Source organism: Plecotus auritus (genome assembly GCF_963455305.1).
Source record: "Plecotus auritus genome assembly, chromosome: 2".
Classification (NCBI taxonomy): Eukaryota; Metazoa; Chordata; class Mammalia; order Chiroptera; family Vespertilionidae; genus Plecotus; species Plecotus auritus.
This window is the reverse complement of record NC_137771.1, coordinates 40,660,985-40,676,178: the sequence shown is the minus strand read 5'-3', so window position 1 is coordinate 40,676,178 and position 15,194 is coordinate 40,660,985. Positions and strand designations below refer to the sequence as shown.

General features: G+C 45.4%; 1 protein-coding gene across 6 annotated transcripts in view; it reads left to right on the top strand.

Moving 5' to 3' along the window:
- The window catches only part of DAB1 (DAB adaptor protein 1), a 1,124,084-nt gene that overhangs the window by 1,068,173 nt on the left and 40,717 nt on the right, over positions 1–15,194 (top strand). For 5 of the 6 annotated variants that reach the window (XR_013960044.1, XM_080658159.1, XM_080658161.1 and 2 more), the window contains one exon: positions 168–227. Coding sequence is in view for 5 of the 6 variants with exons in the window: in XM_080658159.1 (XP_080514285.1) it covers positions 168–227 (60 nt within the window). In the remaining variant the exon portion in view is untranslated. The remainder of the gene's footprint in view (positions 1–167; positions 228–15,194) is intronic. The other variant, XM_080658163.1, reaches the window with a different exon arrangement.

Below are 15,194 nucleotides of genomic sequence, written 5' to 3'. Positions count from 1 at the left end.
CCTGCTGCTATCACAGCGCCTTGGAGTTGGCCCCTGGGTCCTCAGAGCCATTCTCTCATACACACATATCCCCTAGAGTCCCCTTAGAGTTGAGTTCTGGTTGCTTTGTTCTTTTAAAATAGAACACCAGAGTGTTTTGACTGTGTTGAATTTTTATTTTTCCGTAGGTTCCCACCAGCCAAAAGAAGGAAGGTGTTTATGACGTGCCAAAAAGTCAACCTGTAAGTGTAAGTACATCTCCTTTCTACTGCCAGGCTCCCATGACCTGTGTTCATATGTCTGCAACCTGAGGAAAGGGACCCCTCTTCTGGATAAGGGTCACAACCCATGTGGCTTCACTGGGGACTGCATGCTGGGACTCCTTAGTGGGTGGGAGGGAAGGAAGCATACGGGACAGACTGGTGGGTCTGCAGATCTGGATGAAGGTCTGGCTTCATGAGTGGCAGTGAGTTGGACTGTGCAAACCACCACATGCAAGGGATTGGAGGTTTCAGATGTTCTTCAGCCAAAGATTTTAGGGGACAGTGTCTTTGTTCTGGGAAGATTTTTGGCCATCCAACTTGGAAGTGGTTGAGAAGTTTCAGAGGAACAATAGAAGAAGGGCTAGTCAAAACCTTTACAGTGTGTAAGGGTCCAGCCAGTGGCCAGAAAACTGTGGGAAAGGCCATGTGTATTGGTGTAGGGAGGACCCAGAAGTCCACCGCATCCGGACCCCATGTGCTGGTGGGACTCCTGGAAATGCAAGAGAGAAAGGAAATTTCACGCTCTATGAGGTATGGCCCCAGCGCACTCTAGGCCCAGACCTACATTTAGGACCTCCACTTGGCACTTTGACCCCTCTGCATAGGGTGTCCCCAAAAATGTATACACACACTTTGAATGATGATAAAGGCAGTACTTATTAAAATACATTTTATTTTCAAAATTGAGCTCTCTGCTGTTAAAGTGTGTACATTTTTGGGGGGACACTTTGTATAATTAAGGGTGTACTGTGGGGCCAATGAAGGCTCTTGAGCAGGGGGACATGAGATTTTGCCACAGTGTATATAAGACAAACAAACTAACAAAAATAACTAGGATGTTTAATCACTATTGATGTTCATCAACTCAGCACTGGGTGGAAAGAGTATGGTCTTGAATTCCTGCAGACCCTCAAGAATCCCAGCACCGGCCCTCGCAAGCTGTTAGGAGAAATGACTCTCTCTGGAACATTGTTATAGGTCTGGACCCCACACTGTGGGAGACATAAAGACACACCTGTGTGTTTCAAGATCAGATTGATAAGGGGGTTTGAAACCCCATCCCCTGAGGAGTAGCTGAAGGACTTGGAAATGTTTGACCTGGAAAAAAGAAACCATGGAAAAGAGAATGTGGAAATGGGAGTCCAGTGCACCACGTATGGAGGGGGACTGTGGTGCTCTGTGCCAGCCATCTCAGGGAACTGGGACCAGTGGGGGCAAGGAAGCCAGTTCCAGCTCCAGTGAGGGTGAGCATCTGAGAGGCAGGGCTGTGCAAGGGTGGAGGAGCCGGCAGCTGAGAGGGTGCGCTCCCCAGCCTGGGAGACCGCCTGTCAACAGGACTGTGGGAGATTCGAGCATGGGATTGGCAGAGGGCCGAGTGAGCTCTTGATGTCCTTTCACATCTGAGTTTTGGATTCTCTGAGTTGGGAAGTCTTTCTGGTCTAATTCTTACTCCCTCCTGACCCCCCTCCCCTTTATACTTATGAAAATTCTTTTTTCTGAGTGTCCATTTCTCTACCCCCACTGGGCCAGGATCTTTCTGAAACCACCATACCCCACCTAAGTACTGCTTCCAAAGCCCAATTCAGGTTAGTTTTAATGAAAAACAAACAAACAAACAAACAAAAAAACACACATATCTAAATATGGGCCTCTTTCCAAAAACCCACTTCTGGAAACATAGTAGAGATTATGCAATGGGTGCCATTCAGAGAAAAGTAATTTTTCTTCCTGAGGCCCTTGTGTTTAATCGGGCCTCCTTGTTACTGAGACATGGGTCTTTCCAGTTTCAGCTGGTCCAGCCCCCCGGACACAGCTCCCCACGATTCCATTTGTCCCTACATTGCCTCACTGGCCCCTAGCAGGGGTAGATACTAGAGGAAACATGCCTCATTTGCCACCTTTATTTTAGTGAATTTACTAACCAACCTGGCCTCACCATCTCCATGCTTAATAGCTAAAATAAATAAAAATCCAAGTTCCTTAGCCTACACAGCATAGACAGCACTGGGGTCCCAGCCTCAGTCTATGTCTCTGACCACCTCCTCTTGGTCCAGCTCCACCAAACTAGTTTCCTGAAGGAACCAGCCCCTACCCCCCCACCCCCACCCCCTGCAGCCATGCCCTAACAGGCCAGCTTAGCTGTAAGCTCTGTGCCCTTAGGAAGACTTTCTGGATGTCTGCTCTGAACAGTGTCAGCAGAGCACCCCTACCTTGTGCCCTCCTAGCCCATCATTCCTCTCTTCATAGCCCTTACCACACAGTGGGAATCCTCCTTCTTCCCCATTGCTTCCAGGAGCTTCATGAGGTTCTTGTGTTACCAGAGCAGGCCCAGGGCCTGGTACATGAAAGCCAGGCACCTCACAGCCGCTAAAGGGATATTTAATAAATCTATGAATGATTCTACCCTGTAGTACGGATTATGAAAATCCCTGGCACTTTCTTTTAATGGGAATTCTCTGTTTGTCCGACTCTAAAATAGCTATTCAACATAATACCATTTTGTTGGGAAATATCTGGGCTGCCTGAATGGCCCGTCAAGGCTCCAGCCTGCTGTTCCCACAGGGTCCTCGAAGCATCTGATGGTGATGGTGGTTTTTCCATGAATGATTGCACCATTGCTAAAAGTCTAGAAGAGGCAGCAGGTCAAAGTCACGGCTCCGATGGAGAGGCAGACGGATGCAGCTGGAATGTCAGCTCCTGCTCTTACCACTGTGGGACTTCTGACACATGTCCTTGTCCCTCTGAATTGCAGTGTTCTCATCTACCAAAGGGGTTTTGATTCTAACTTGCAAGGCAATTTTGAGGAGAAAATTGTATCTGTATTGGAAAGTTGGTCCCACTTGCCTAAACCTCTCAGATGTACTTTACATCCCCCACAGCTTCCCCTGTGTGGGCTCTTCCTGCCCTCTAGACTCCCTCCTGCAAACCTGCTACCCTCATGAGGCAGCTTCCTGGGACACCTTTGTACTGTCCCCTTCTCCTAACAGGTCTGTTCTTAGGATCATGCTGTGCTCTCCTCCATCCTTTCCTAGGAGCTCTGAGCCAAGATAAGGATGAAACCCACCCACTACTGGAAATACACATTTCAGCTCCTCCTAGTCAGGGCAGCCAGAAGCTTTGCACAGGGGCTGACCTCTCCTGTATTGTGAATACATGGGTATATTTTTTTGTGTCAGGATTCCTGAAATCCAATGGCATAAATAAATGCTTGCTGACAGGAAATGTTAGATGGCTAGAGACACAGGAAGGTTTCAGGCAAGAGGGTATGCTTTGAGCAAAGCTTTGAGAAATGGGCAGGATTGGAACAGGCAACGGAGAAACAGAGCATGTTCTAGGCAAATCATCGAGGTCCCTCTGGCCCCTGAGTCCACGTGGCCTGTACTTAGCAGCACTCGGAGTGGATTAATGTATGTTCAATTTTCTTTAGGGAAGAAACGGGGACATATTGGTGGTCTTCCTTTCTGCCCGCTGATACTGCTGGTCCTGTTCTTTAGACAGATATCCTGCCTCTTTGGGACATTTCTGAGTGGGGAGGAAGGTGTGTGCTCCTCACCCCATTACTGTATTCATTTATTTAGTGCTTTTTGCTCCGTTAACATGATTCTAGCTCCACAGTGGATCCTCAAGTGGAGCAGGACAGTCACAGGCTCTGAAGTGCCTATTTCAGACCCTTATATACCCCACAACACTGAACCAGGTTGAAACTTACTGTGAAGGTCAACTGTTTCAATGACACAGTCCTAAACCTTAGGATGATTCATGTCGGTTTTTGCATGAGAAATACTTGGTGATTTTCTTCTTCCCTCCCCTCTTACCTCCTCCTTATATTCTTAGGGCTGAAAAGTATCTTTTATCCTTCACCTTATAGTGGCCCAGTTTAAAAGTATTTTATGTAGAGGCATAAAAGACTTTCTGATGATCAGTAATAACGTTTGGGGACCTTCAAAAGGGAGATTCTTAAAAGTTTGGCATAATGGTAAATGGGAAGGACACAGGTTGTCAAATTGATAAATTGGACTTGACATTAATTTCCTTTTAATGAAACACAGATTCAGAAATGGAAAGGAGATTCTTCCCTCGCATTGGGTGTGATCTTTGTCAATCACTTTGACTTTCTGGTCTCATTTTTCTGAATGAAAATGATGACCATCTTCTTCCAGCATCTTAGGGCTCTGGTGAGACTCATGGGGCAGTGTGGAAGCATCTTCTGTGACAATGAGGCTGCTTTCATAGACCCTGGGGAAGTGAGGAGTGAGGAACTCTATGGATTAGTTGCCTCCACTTATTTTATGGAATGTCTTATGATTAAGATAAAGGCCCAAGTTTTATGACAAGAGAGACCAAATCTGGCTTCAATATAGGAAAGAAATTTCAGACTCTCTGAGCTGATTTTCAGGGAAAGTGCAGCCTCTTAGAGGAGTGAGGTCTCTGTCCCTACGAGTATTCAAGCTGCAGGTAAATGGCTCCATAAGGATTCTGTTTTGTGAAGGTGACTGCAGTCCTGGGCCTCAGAATGATTTATCTCCTCTCTCATTCCATGTGCCCCCATGTTCATTATGTCCAGTATTTATTTACCTCACCATCCTCTTGTTCCCAGTATCCCAGCTGCCAACCCACATATGCTAGAGGCCCCATGTCTGCCTTTATCATTATGACCTTGGATTGAAAGTCACGCACTCAGAAGTGCACAGCACTGACCTGGGAAGTTGGTACTCTGAGTGAAAGGAAGTTTACTAAGTATAATAGCCAAGTCATCTCACTGAGCGAGCATTTGGCATAGTGTAGGGCCTAGGAAATCTGTTTCTCCTTGTTTACCTCTGAAGAGCTTGGAATCGGGGCTCTACATCTTTCTGCTGTGTCCTGGGAGAAACTGATAGAAATTCCTGTGGGATTTGAAGCCCAGGCCTCCATTCTGTTCCTTTCTCTGTTTTAGTGTCAGCAACTGGCCATATGTACTAAGAGTCCAAGGTTGCCTTAGCTGTGGAAAATGCAGGTACACTTAATTGAGCATCTGCTGTATGCCATGGACTGACTAGGTTCTGGTCTTCGCTTATCTTTCAGTAATCCCAAACCTGGGAGGTAGATGTCATTTAGCTAAGGAAACAGAGGCGTCAGAGGTCACATAACTCACCCACGATCACAAGCGAGTCAGTGGCAGAGCCAGAATTTGACTCAGGCACCCACACAATTTCCACTAAAACATGCTGCCTTCAAGGTGAAAGAAAATACAGAGCCCTTTCTCTCCTCACCATCACCCTAATCAGAATGAATACTCGGGCTGCAGTTCCCCTCACCCAGTTCTCATTGTTTTTAAGTCTCTATAGCACTTGGGCCTCGGGAGGTCCAGTACTTGGTCGCTGGCTGTGAACACCTTTCTCGTCCTTTAGAAGTGCTGTGAGTCGGGCCCATGTCTAATTCATTCCTGGACCCTCTCTCTGCATGGTACTCTGCTTTCATCCTCCTGATATTGAAAAGGTATTTGTGATCCACAAAGAACCAATCTTGATGCAAGCTGCCCATCTCTGAAGATCAGAAAGCCTCTTGTGGTGCCACTTCTGTCTCCTACCCTCCTGGTGCCTGTGTGTTGCTTTATGAGACCCCATTCGCCCAACCATCAGTTTTCGGTCGATTTTTCCTTGCCTTAGATTTAATTCATTTCCCTGCTGCCAATGTAGGAAGAGTCAATCCATTAACGTGAAGAATTTCTCTGGACAACTGTTCCCTACCTCTCCCCTACCTCTCCCCTCTCCCCCCCCCCCCGCCCCCCGCCTCCCATCTTTCATGGCAAATAAATTTTCATTCACAATTCAGCAGTTGGTTTTTCCTTTAGTTTGGAATCTGGATCAAGACGTTGCATAATTGGATTAAACCTAGTCTGAACATTTGTCAGTTTCACTTCCTCATTAAGCACCGCATTGTAGAGAAATTATAATTATCGCAACACAGTTAACATAGATGTCACACAAGAGGAGGCCGGCTCGAAGAGAGGGAAAGGAATCTGATCTCCGTATTCCCACAAATGAAACAGGATTGTGATGTTTTGCTTGAGTGGGCTTTCTTTTAGCTGTGCTTGTAAATTGTCCTGAGACAGAATGCTGAATTTCTAGAAGTCCCAGAGCTAGTAGGAATGTTACAAGATGCTCCCCAGCAATGCAAGAGTCTCTGGAGAAGGATTGTGGGAAGTGCAGGTGAACATTCCTGACTCTTTGGCTTTGGCTCACATACCTGCAGTGATAGACCTTCATTATTTTTGTAATCTCAGAGCTCCAATTGTTACAAGGTCCTTCTTTTATGGAGTTTCCTTACAACTTCTACTCATTTATTTATTCATTCATCCACCCATTTGGCAAATATTTGCTGAGAACCTCCTACCTGCCAGGCAGTGTTCTACTCACTAGAGATACAAAGAAGACTGGCTGCTTAAGCATCTCAGTGGTCTCAAACAGAAGGCAGATGTATAAAAAGAGTGACAATCAGTATATCAGGACTGTGACTGAGATGCTCTGGGAGCAGAGTGGAGGCCAATAAACTTTGCCTAAGGGATTTGATGAGGTCTTCCCCCAGGGGATGGAGTTGAGGTAGAGTCTTAAAAGATGATTGAAGTTTGGCCGTGGAGAAAGGGAGAAAGGGTGGAACTGCATTCAGGAAGAGGGAATGGAAATGTTTAAAGACACTGAAGTGTGGAAAAGCCTAACATATCCCAGAGGCTGATGAGTAGTCTGGGGTGGCAGGGCCACAGGATGTCTTCATGGGAGCAGAAGACAAAGATACCAGGGGAATCCAGCTCCAGCGAGCCAAGGGCCTGAAAGGTGGGGCTCAGAAGCTGGAATTTGTGAGGAAGCCACTGATGATTTCAGGTGGTAGAGTGACACTATTAGAGTTGCATTTCCCAGCATCACTCTTGTGGCCTGTGGCAGATGGCTGGGCAGGTGGGGAAACCATTAACAAGCTAATGGAATTATCTATGTGTATCCATCAAGATGGAGTCAGGAAAACAGAGCCCACACCAGTGTAATACAGGGAATTTAATGCGGGGAACTAGTGACAAAGGTATTAAAAGAGCTGAAAAGCCAAACGGGACACTGGGGAACCCAGATTAGTAATATTTGGAAGGTGCTACCATCCCTAGGGTAGGAAGGACATAGGAAAAAGGTGGCCTTAGCACAGCCCAAGAGCTGGGGCAGCCAGGATCCCATTACCAGCAGGTACTGGGATGCAGAGGGAGCTGTCCAGCAGGTCAGGACCCTGGAGAGATGGACTTTCTGGAGGAAACTAAAACCATGGAGCAGACTCAACCAATGCTGAATACTATGAAAGAAAAATGGGAAGAAATTCACTTCTCCCTTCTTCCCACTCTCCAGTTTCCCACCACTGCTTCCTGTTGGCCAAATGTAAATGGAAATGTGTTGGCAAGGGAGCCTGGGTAATGTAGTTCACAGTGATCCGTCCCTGTCATGAAGCACAGAGCAGGGAGAGGGCAAGAATGGGTCTGAGGGCAAATTGGTCAAGGAGTAGACAGGTGAGGACCAAGGGTAGACAGGTGAGGACAGGGCTAGACAAGGTCTGGACTGAGGGTGGGGCCCTGCAGAGAGAAACTGAGAGAGAGAGAGAGAGAGAGAGAGAGAGAGAGAGAGAGAAGTAAATTTGAGTGGATGGCTAGGGTTTGTCTGGAAAGATCTTGCTGATGTGGGAAGTGAGACGAGCACGAGGTCCAAGCTAGCTCCAAGGTGGCAAGCTTTGGGAGCTCGGGTATGAGGCGATGTGGACTGACCATCTCCTCTCCTATTGCTCTGTCGTTTAATGTACCTGCTGTTCTACATCCCCAACTTCTGAGAGTGCTTGTGTGTCAGCTTTTCCACCTGCTGTCTTCAGGTTCTTGCCAAAGTTGGTTGTGATCCCTTTCATCTTCCTCTCTCTTCTCAGTCCATGAATCTCCTTTGGGCGGTGTCATGTTACCCCTTTAAATGATATCTCGCTCTTTCTCCCAAGGTGGAAAAACTGAGCTGTCATGAAGGGACTCAAACAGAATTGTAGATCACTTGCTGTCAAATCATTGCTGGGACTTGTTTTCCACAAATGCAAATGGGGATGGGGATCAGTGTTTGCATAAGCTGCTGCCTGTTCTACTGTTTGCTCAGTTGTGTGTTGGCAAAAATCATGTCAGAATAAAACAATAATCCCTCCATGCCTCTGCTAAAATACCTACCAGTGCTCTCCTAGAGAGATGGTCTTCAAACTTTTTATAAGACCCCGGAACCTTTATTCAAACAAAACCTGCCCAGTAACCTTCTATATAAACAGAGGAAAGAAAGAAGAGATGTGGGTGAAGCTGGGTTCAAACCTACACACGTGGAAGCCCTTACCCTACCCACTCTGAAGGACAGAAGTTTCTGGAAGGGAAGAGATCCAGGGAGGGTAGTGTGAAATCCACTGTTAAAGGAACCACCAGTTCCTTCCATGGGGGGAGAAGTGAGGAAGTCAGGCAAGGATGAGGTCCTATGCATTCTTGCCCCCATCAGAGATTCTGTGATTCTGGATCCGTGAACCCAGGTGGCAAGCCTACTCTTTGGGAGCCACTAAACCAACAGGATGAGCCTGTGGTTTGAGTGAGTTGGAGCTTCACACTTCTCCGCTATGTGACCCTGGGTACAGTGCTTTATTTTTCAGATTCTTCTTCATGACCAGTAAACAACATAGAGCTACTTCTCTGGGTCTTGTGAGGATTGAATAACAGATATGACTTCTGTTGTGTTTGGCACAGAATAAGAACTCAGTACTTTGTAGGCAATGTGGAATTGAAGTTAAAAGTGTGAAACTTGTAGTCAAACTACTTGGGCTTGAACATTTTCTCCCTCAAAGTGTAACCTGGAGGAGTAATTTAAACTTCTCTGTGCCTGGGTGTGTTCACTTGTAAAATGAGGATAAGGACAGTGTTACCTACCTTGTAGAGTTCTTTTGAGGACTTGGATAACGTATTATATGTAAAATCTTTAGAACAGCACCTGACACTTAGTAAGTACTCTGTAAATGTTAGCCATAGTTATTTTTATGAGCTATAATATGGACAAAACTCTGTATCAACTGCTTCATGAGTAAGACCTGCCAAGCCAGTAGGGTACTTTTATTCTACTGAAAGGAAGAAGGTTAATGTGCAGAGTAAAGGGCTGGAGTGCCTTCAGTTCTCCATGCCCAAGAAAAAACATCAACAAGATCAAGTTTAACTCAATATCCTGGGGTGGGCTGAATTTGCAGGGGAGTGCCATGCTGTGGTTCAGGAAAAACACACAATTGTAGCTACCAAAAGTTGAGCACCCAAATAAGGGACTGTGACAGGCACTTCATTCACTACTTCAAGACTGTCCCCAAACAGCCACAAGACATAGGTCTCTTCTCTACTATAAAGGATACTGAAGATCAGAGAGGTTAAATCACTTGGCACGGTTAGAAGAAGCATCACTAAGAACTTAATCCAGCTGCTTCTGACCCTAAAACTAGAGTGACCTAGTTTATCGTCCAGACTGGGTCACTTTTGAAAATAAGAATTAGAGCAGGTCACTAAGCAAGAGGAGCAGTCTTAGGTAAACCAGGGTGTAAGGCCACCCTACCCAAAGTTAGCAAATGCTCTTCCTTCTGGGCTAAGCTATCGCTAGACCAGAACAGTGAGATTTCAAATAGAAGGTAGGAAGCATCTATCCTTCTTGTTCCTAAAACTCATTGCCAGTAGTGCTACCTGTACTGCAGCAACAGCAGTCCCATCCCCAAGATGCAGGTGCACCGATGCACGCTTGCTCCTTCAGTGGGCATAAATCAGGTGATTCAGAGATCTGTGCGTGGTAAGAAAATATGAGTCAGAGGTATCCGTTAACTGCTGCTGCTGTGAGTCTGTCATTATTCCTCTAATACAGATTGTTAACATTCACAGAACCTTAACTACAGCATCGCTAATGAGCAGAGCTCTAATATGCACGTTCCCCATAAATATCCATCCATGGTGACACATTCTCTCTTGGTACAGTAATTCCGCTTTTCTGGATAAATCATCATGTTGAGGCTCTTTCTTTCTCCCTAACTGCCGTTATTAGTGGTTGCAGAAGAATAATGAACAAACTCTATTTGTAAAAAAAAAGGGGGGGGGCAGATAAATGAATGATCATGGAGAATAAGAAAATATATATTGGTGACATTCTCAACCCAAAGCGCACAATCCCTTGTTTTTGCAATGACTAAGAGAGGAGGCAAAAAATGAGCATTTGTTGAGCAGTTACTGGGGCCGGGGGTGCAGCTGGGCAAGCTGTGTCTGTTTCAGTGATTCCTCAGCACTGAGTTTCCTAACAGTCACTTGTGACACTTCTAAAGGCATAGCTTCTCGGGGCCCGCTCCCTCAATCTGCTTTCAAAAGGCTTGAGGATCTTTTTCTATAAAGGGAGATGTATAAAGCTCCCTGGTGGATTCTGAGGCTTGACTAAGTGTATCTAGTTTCATTAACATGACAAGTATTATTTTTTTCCATTTTATGGATGAGAAGGTTGAGGCTGAGATGCTAAGGGGAGAGGAAAAGAGTCTAGTCATCAGGGACGAATCACTAGCTTCTCTGCCTGTGCATAAAGAATGGCCCATGTGAAGGTGACATTCCCTCTCCCTTTTTGCAACACTGTCTCCCATGTCCACCTCCCGTTCTCTGACCTGTCATAGCGTCCCATCAGTGTGTCAGCGTGTTTCTCTCCAGCAGGCCAGCCTCTGTCCTGATAGCTGCATAATTCGCCTTTCCCGCTGCTGCTGTCAACTCAGGACTTTGTGTCTTTCCCCCTTTCCAAAATATTTTAGTCTCATGGCCTTGTCACTTTGGCTATTCCTATGTTGTTGTTGTCTCAGAAGTTCTAGTCCCCCTGCCCCCTGTAATCATTGGAAGGACAACACTTGCAGTGTGACCTGGCCATGGCCCCACAGAGAAGATTGGGGTGGACTGAGGGCAGGTTCCTGAACTGCCCACCAGGGTTCTCCTTCCAGAACCGGACCTCCCACCCTAGTCTTAAAACACAGGTCATCTGACACCCTTTGTTCTCTCCCCATAGCATAATGGTTCAGAGCTTGTACTCCAAAGCTAACCCACTTTGGTGAGAATCCTAGCTCTTCCACTTACTACCTATGTGATCTGGGGCAGGTTAATTAACCCTTCGGTGCCCAAGTTTCCTCCTCTGAAGACAAGGATTACAGTAATAGCACCTACATGTGTTGTGATAATTAAATGAATCCATACTTGAAAGCACTTGAGAATAGTGTCTGGCACATACACAGGAAGTTGCACCTAAGCATTAGCTGTTATTTCTATCCTGCGTGACCCTTGCCTGGCCAAGAAGGGATGAGGTTTTAATATTACTGTTTAACCCAGTCCTTCCTCTTCAGACCAGAATGGGTAGTTTGGGATACATTCTAGAGATAGAATCAACATTTCTTAATGAATGATAGTATGTCAGGGTGTGGAAAAGAGAAGGATCAAGAGTAACAGGTACATTTGGGGGCTTTATGGATCTACCAAAACCAGAAATAATGATGTCAACCATTTGAGCCCTAACCAAGGAGATATTGTTTACTTTAAATCAAAAGGGTCTGTCATAGAAGAGATGGAGCAAGTAGGTGGGTAAAGAGACCTCTGCTTGTGGAATCTTTGTAAGATCTCACTGAATATACCATCCTCTTGCCCTAGCTACATGATCTTCAAAGATAGGGTGCCCGTCACTAGAGAACAAGCAGGGAAGAAGCCAGAGACCAGAACACTGGTGTCAAAGTGACAAAATCGCCATTCCCTTGTCCCTGTGGCAGTATGCACAAAGTGTCTCTTTCTTTTTAGTTTTATATTTTCTGCAACAGTGGAAGGTGCTTCCTAGAACCAGTGTCTGGTCATGTGTGCATTGCTCTGTTCAAGCATCCATCCCGCAAATACCATCTGGGTCCACTGTGTGTCAGCTCTGTGCCGGCCACTGGTGCCATGCAGGTCAGGCCAGGCCCCACCCATTGCCCAGCTCACATTCCATGGGGGAGGGCTGCCAACAAACAAGTAAACAGGCAAACAGGTATGAGTGCTGGCCACAAAGCCAAACAGGGTAACATGGCAAGTGCTGGGGGCTGCTACTGTATTTAAGTAACGAGTCAGACAGAGGAGGTCTCTCTAGGGAGGTGACATCTGAGTTGAGATCTGAATTATGAGAAGAAATCAGTCTGACGAAGAATGGGACCAGAACATGGAGTGACAAGGGCAAAGGCCTTGGGACAGGACTGTTCCAGTGGTCCATGAGGAACCAGTGGTCCGTGAGGGACAGAGAGAAGATCAGAGTATGGTGCGAAAGGGAGACTGATGGGAGATGAGTTCAGACATAGAGGCAGTGGCGAGTATGGACAGTTTTATAGGCAGTGGTAAGGAGTTTGAATTTTACCCTGAGTGTAATGAAAAACAGAGGAGGGCTTTAAGCAGGGGAGTGAATCTGGTCTTTTATTAGTAAAAAAAAAAAAAAAAAAAAAAAAAAGTGTTCTGACTGCTCTTTGGAAGATGAACTTGAGGGGACAAGAATGGAAGCAGCAGCCTCGGCAAGAGGGAATGCTCCAGAGGTGATTGAGAGAGGAAGACAGAGCTGGAATATGTGTAGAGAGAGAATTAGCATTTAATGAATAATTGGGTGCCAGGGTGTGGGAGACAGAGGGATGAGGGGTAACTTGTGTATTTGGGGGTTGGAGCTTCTAGATGTGAGTTGGTGGCCTTTACAGACATCAGAAGACAAAGAAAGAATGGTTTTGGGGAGATCAGAAAGAAGTTCTTTGAACATGTGAAAGTTGAGGGTAAGTGGTATGGGACACAATCGCTTCACAATCGCTTAGTTGCTAGCTACTAAGAGAAGGAGTGAAAGATCAGATATTGGCTAGCCAAGTCACAAGGATGCCACAGTCTGACTGCCACCTTGAACCAAGGATGATTCTCATAATGGGGAGGACTTGAAGAGTTCAGATGGAAATGCTTCGAATATTGGAAGGGCCAGAAGGATAGCATGCCCCTTTCCTTACAACTTTTTTTTTTTCTGGGGTGTCTCCCAGTATTTCTTTGAAGTTAGAAACAGGCCCATTAATCTAATTATAGAACCTCATTAGATAAATGACAGAGTGGATATGACATCTTTTCTGGAATTTATAATAAAACATGCCAAGTCTCTGTGAATGAGCGAGTGTGTATGTGTGTGTGTGTATGCGCGTGCACATAGGGCACACACATACCAGTACATGCTGACATTTGAAAACCCCATATGGATACCATACCCTCCACTTAGTAAGTCATATTATCACCAAGATATTTTCTGTTCAGTTTTCTATTCTCTTGTATAAGCAAGTTTATCCCCTCATTTATTCTGTGTCTGTGTTTTTAATGTATCAATTGAATATAACTTCCTTCTATGTCCTAGTCACTGGACTACTGTATCTAAATATTAGGAATTCAAAGATGAGAAGGGACTTTGAATCTCTACAAGGCCATAGTAGAGAAGAGAGAAGGTAATCAATTACAACTGGACATGGGTGGTGCCCCAGGAAGGATCATCTAATTCAGTGGTTCTCAACCTTTCTAATGCTGCGACCCTTTAATACAGTTCCTCATGTTGTGGTGACCCCCAACCATAAAATTATTTTCGTTGCTACTTCATAACTGTAATTTTGCTACTGTTAATGAATTGTAATGTAAATATCTGTGTTTTCCGATGGTCTTAGGCTCTACATCAGGTCGCGACCCACAGGTTGAGAACCACTAGCAGGGTCACCTAAGACCATTGGAAAACACAGATATTTATTGTAATTCATCCCAAGGGCCAAGGAGGAAAGCTTGGAAGAGGTGACTAGACTTAGGTCTCAAGGGATGTCTTACAGTTTTCCCGAAGAGTGAGGATGGGGAGGGGAGAGCAGCCAGTCACAAGGAATAGTTCATTCCAAGGCCTGACAGGGGAAGAAATATACAGAGACCTGTTAAGAGGGCATGTGAAATTATGACACCAAGTTGCAAACTATTTGTAGGTTGGACAATCAATCAGAGACAGTTGAGGATAATGCTCTTCCAGATTTCCTCTGACTTCAAATCCTTAAGCTGCCTTCCACATCTGTCTTATTGGTGAACATCATCTCACTTGATCGTCAGAGCTCCTTAAAGAAGCCGTGTATGTCCCTGACTGTTTTACTTATGAGCAAGCCAAGCTTTTCCTGGGGCCCCAGTTTTGTTGCTGTAAAATATGAGCCACGTTTCTCTGCTCTGAGTTATGATTGTCCCTTCTTGCTCTATACAACTGTGAGGGGAATTGTGATCGGGTAGAAAGGAACTAGACTGAAACTTGGGAACTTAAGAGTGTTATCCAAGCTCTTCCATTAAAATTATCATGATTTTGAAAAAGTTGGAGGCCTGTTTCTGAAGAAAGAAAAAAATAGGGTTGAGTTGAGTTAGAGCTCTCTACAGTCTCTCTAATTCTATTACTCTGCAATTTTCAAACTATTCAACATGCCATCACATAGGTGCTACAAAATCATCGTATTCCTAAAGGATACTCCATTGAATTATTGACTTAATATTTGACTCAAATAAGCAAGCACTAACGGAGGTCTTACTGTGTGTCAAACACCACGCTAATTAAGCTATATTACCTTAACTCCTACCCAGGGAAATCGTCACACAGTCCTGTGAGATGGATATTTCCCTAATCTTACAACAAAGAAAAATACGAGAGATGGGTAAACTAGTCAAATGCCTTCTACATAGAAACGGAATTCTCGGATTGGTTGTTTGCAGTGGCATTGTCTTCAGTCGTGTGAGTGGCATTGTACCCCCTGTGGAATGGGACGCACTCTGTGAAAATGCTCAGTGTGGTACATGTGTTGACACTCTCTAGGCTCTGACCTGAATGGGTTCCCTCCAATCTCCCTAACTTGCCT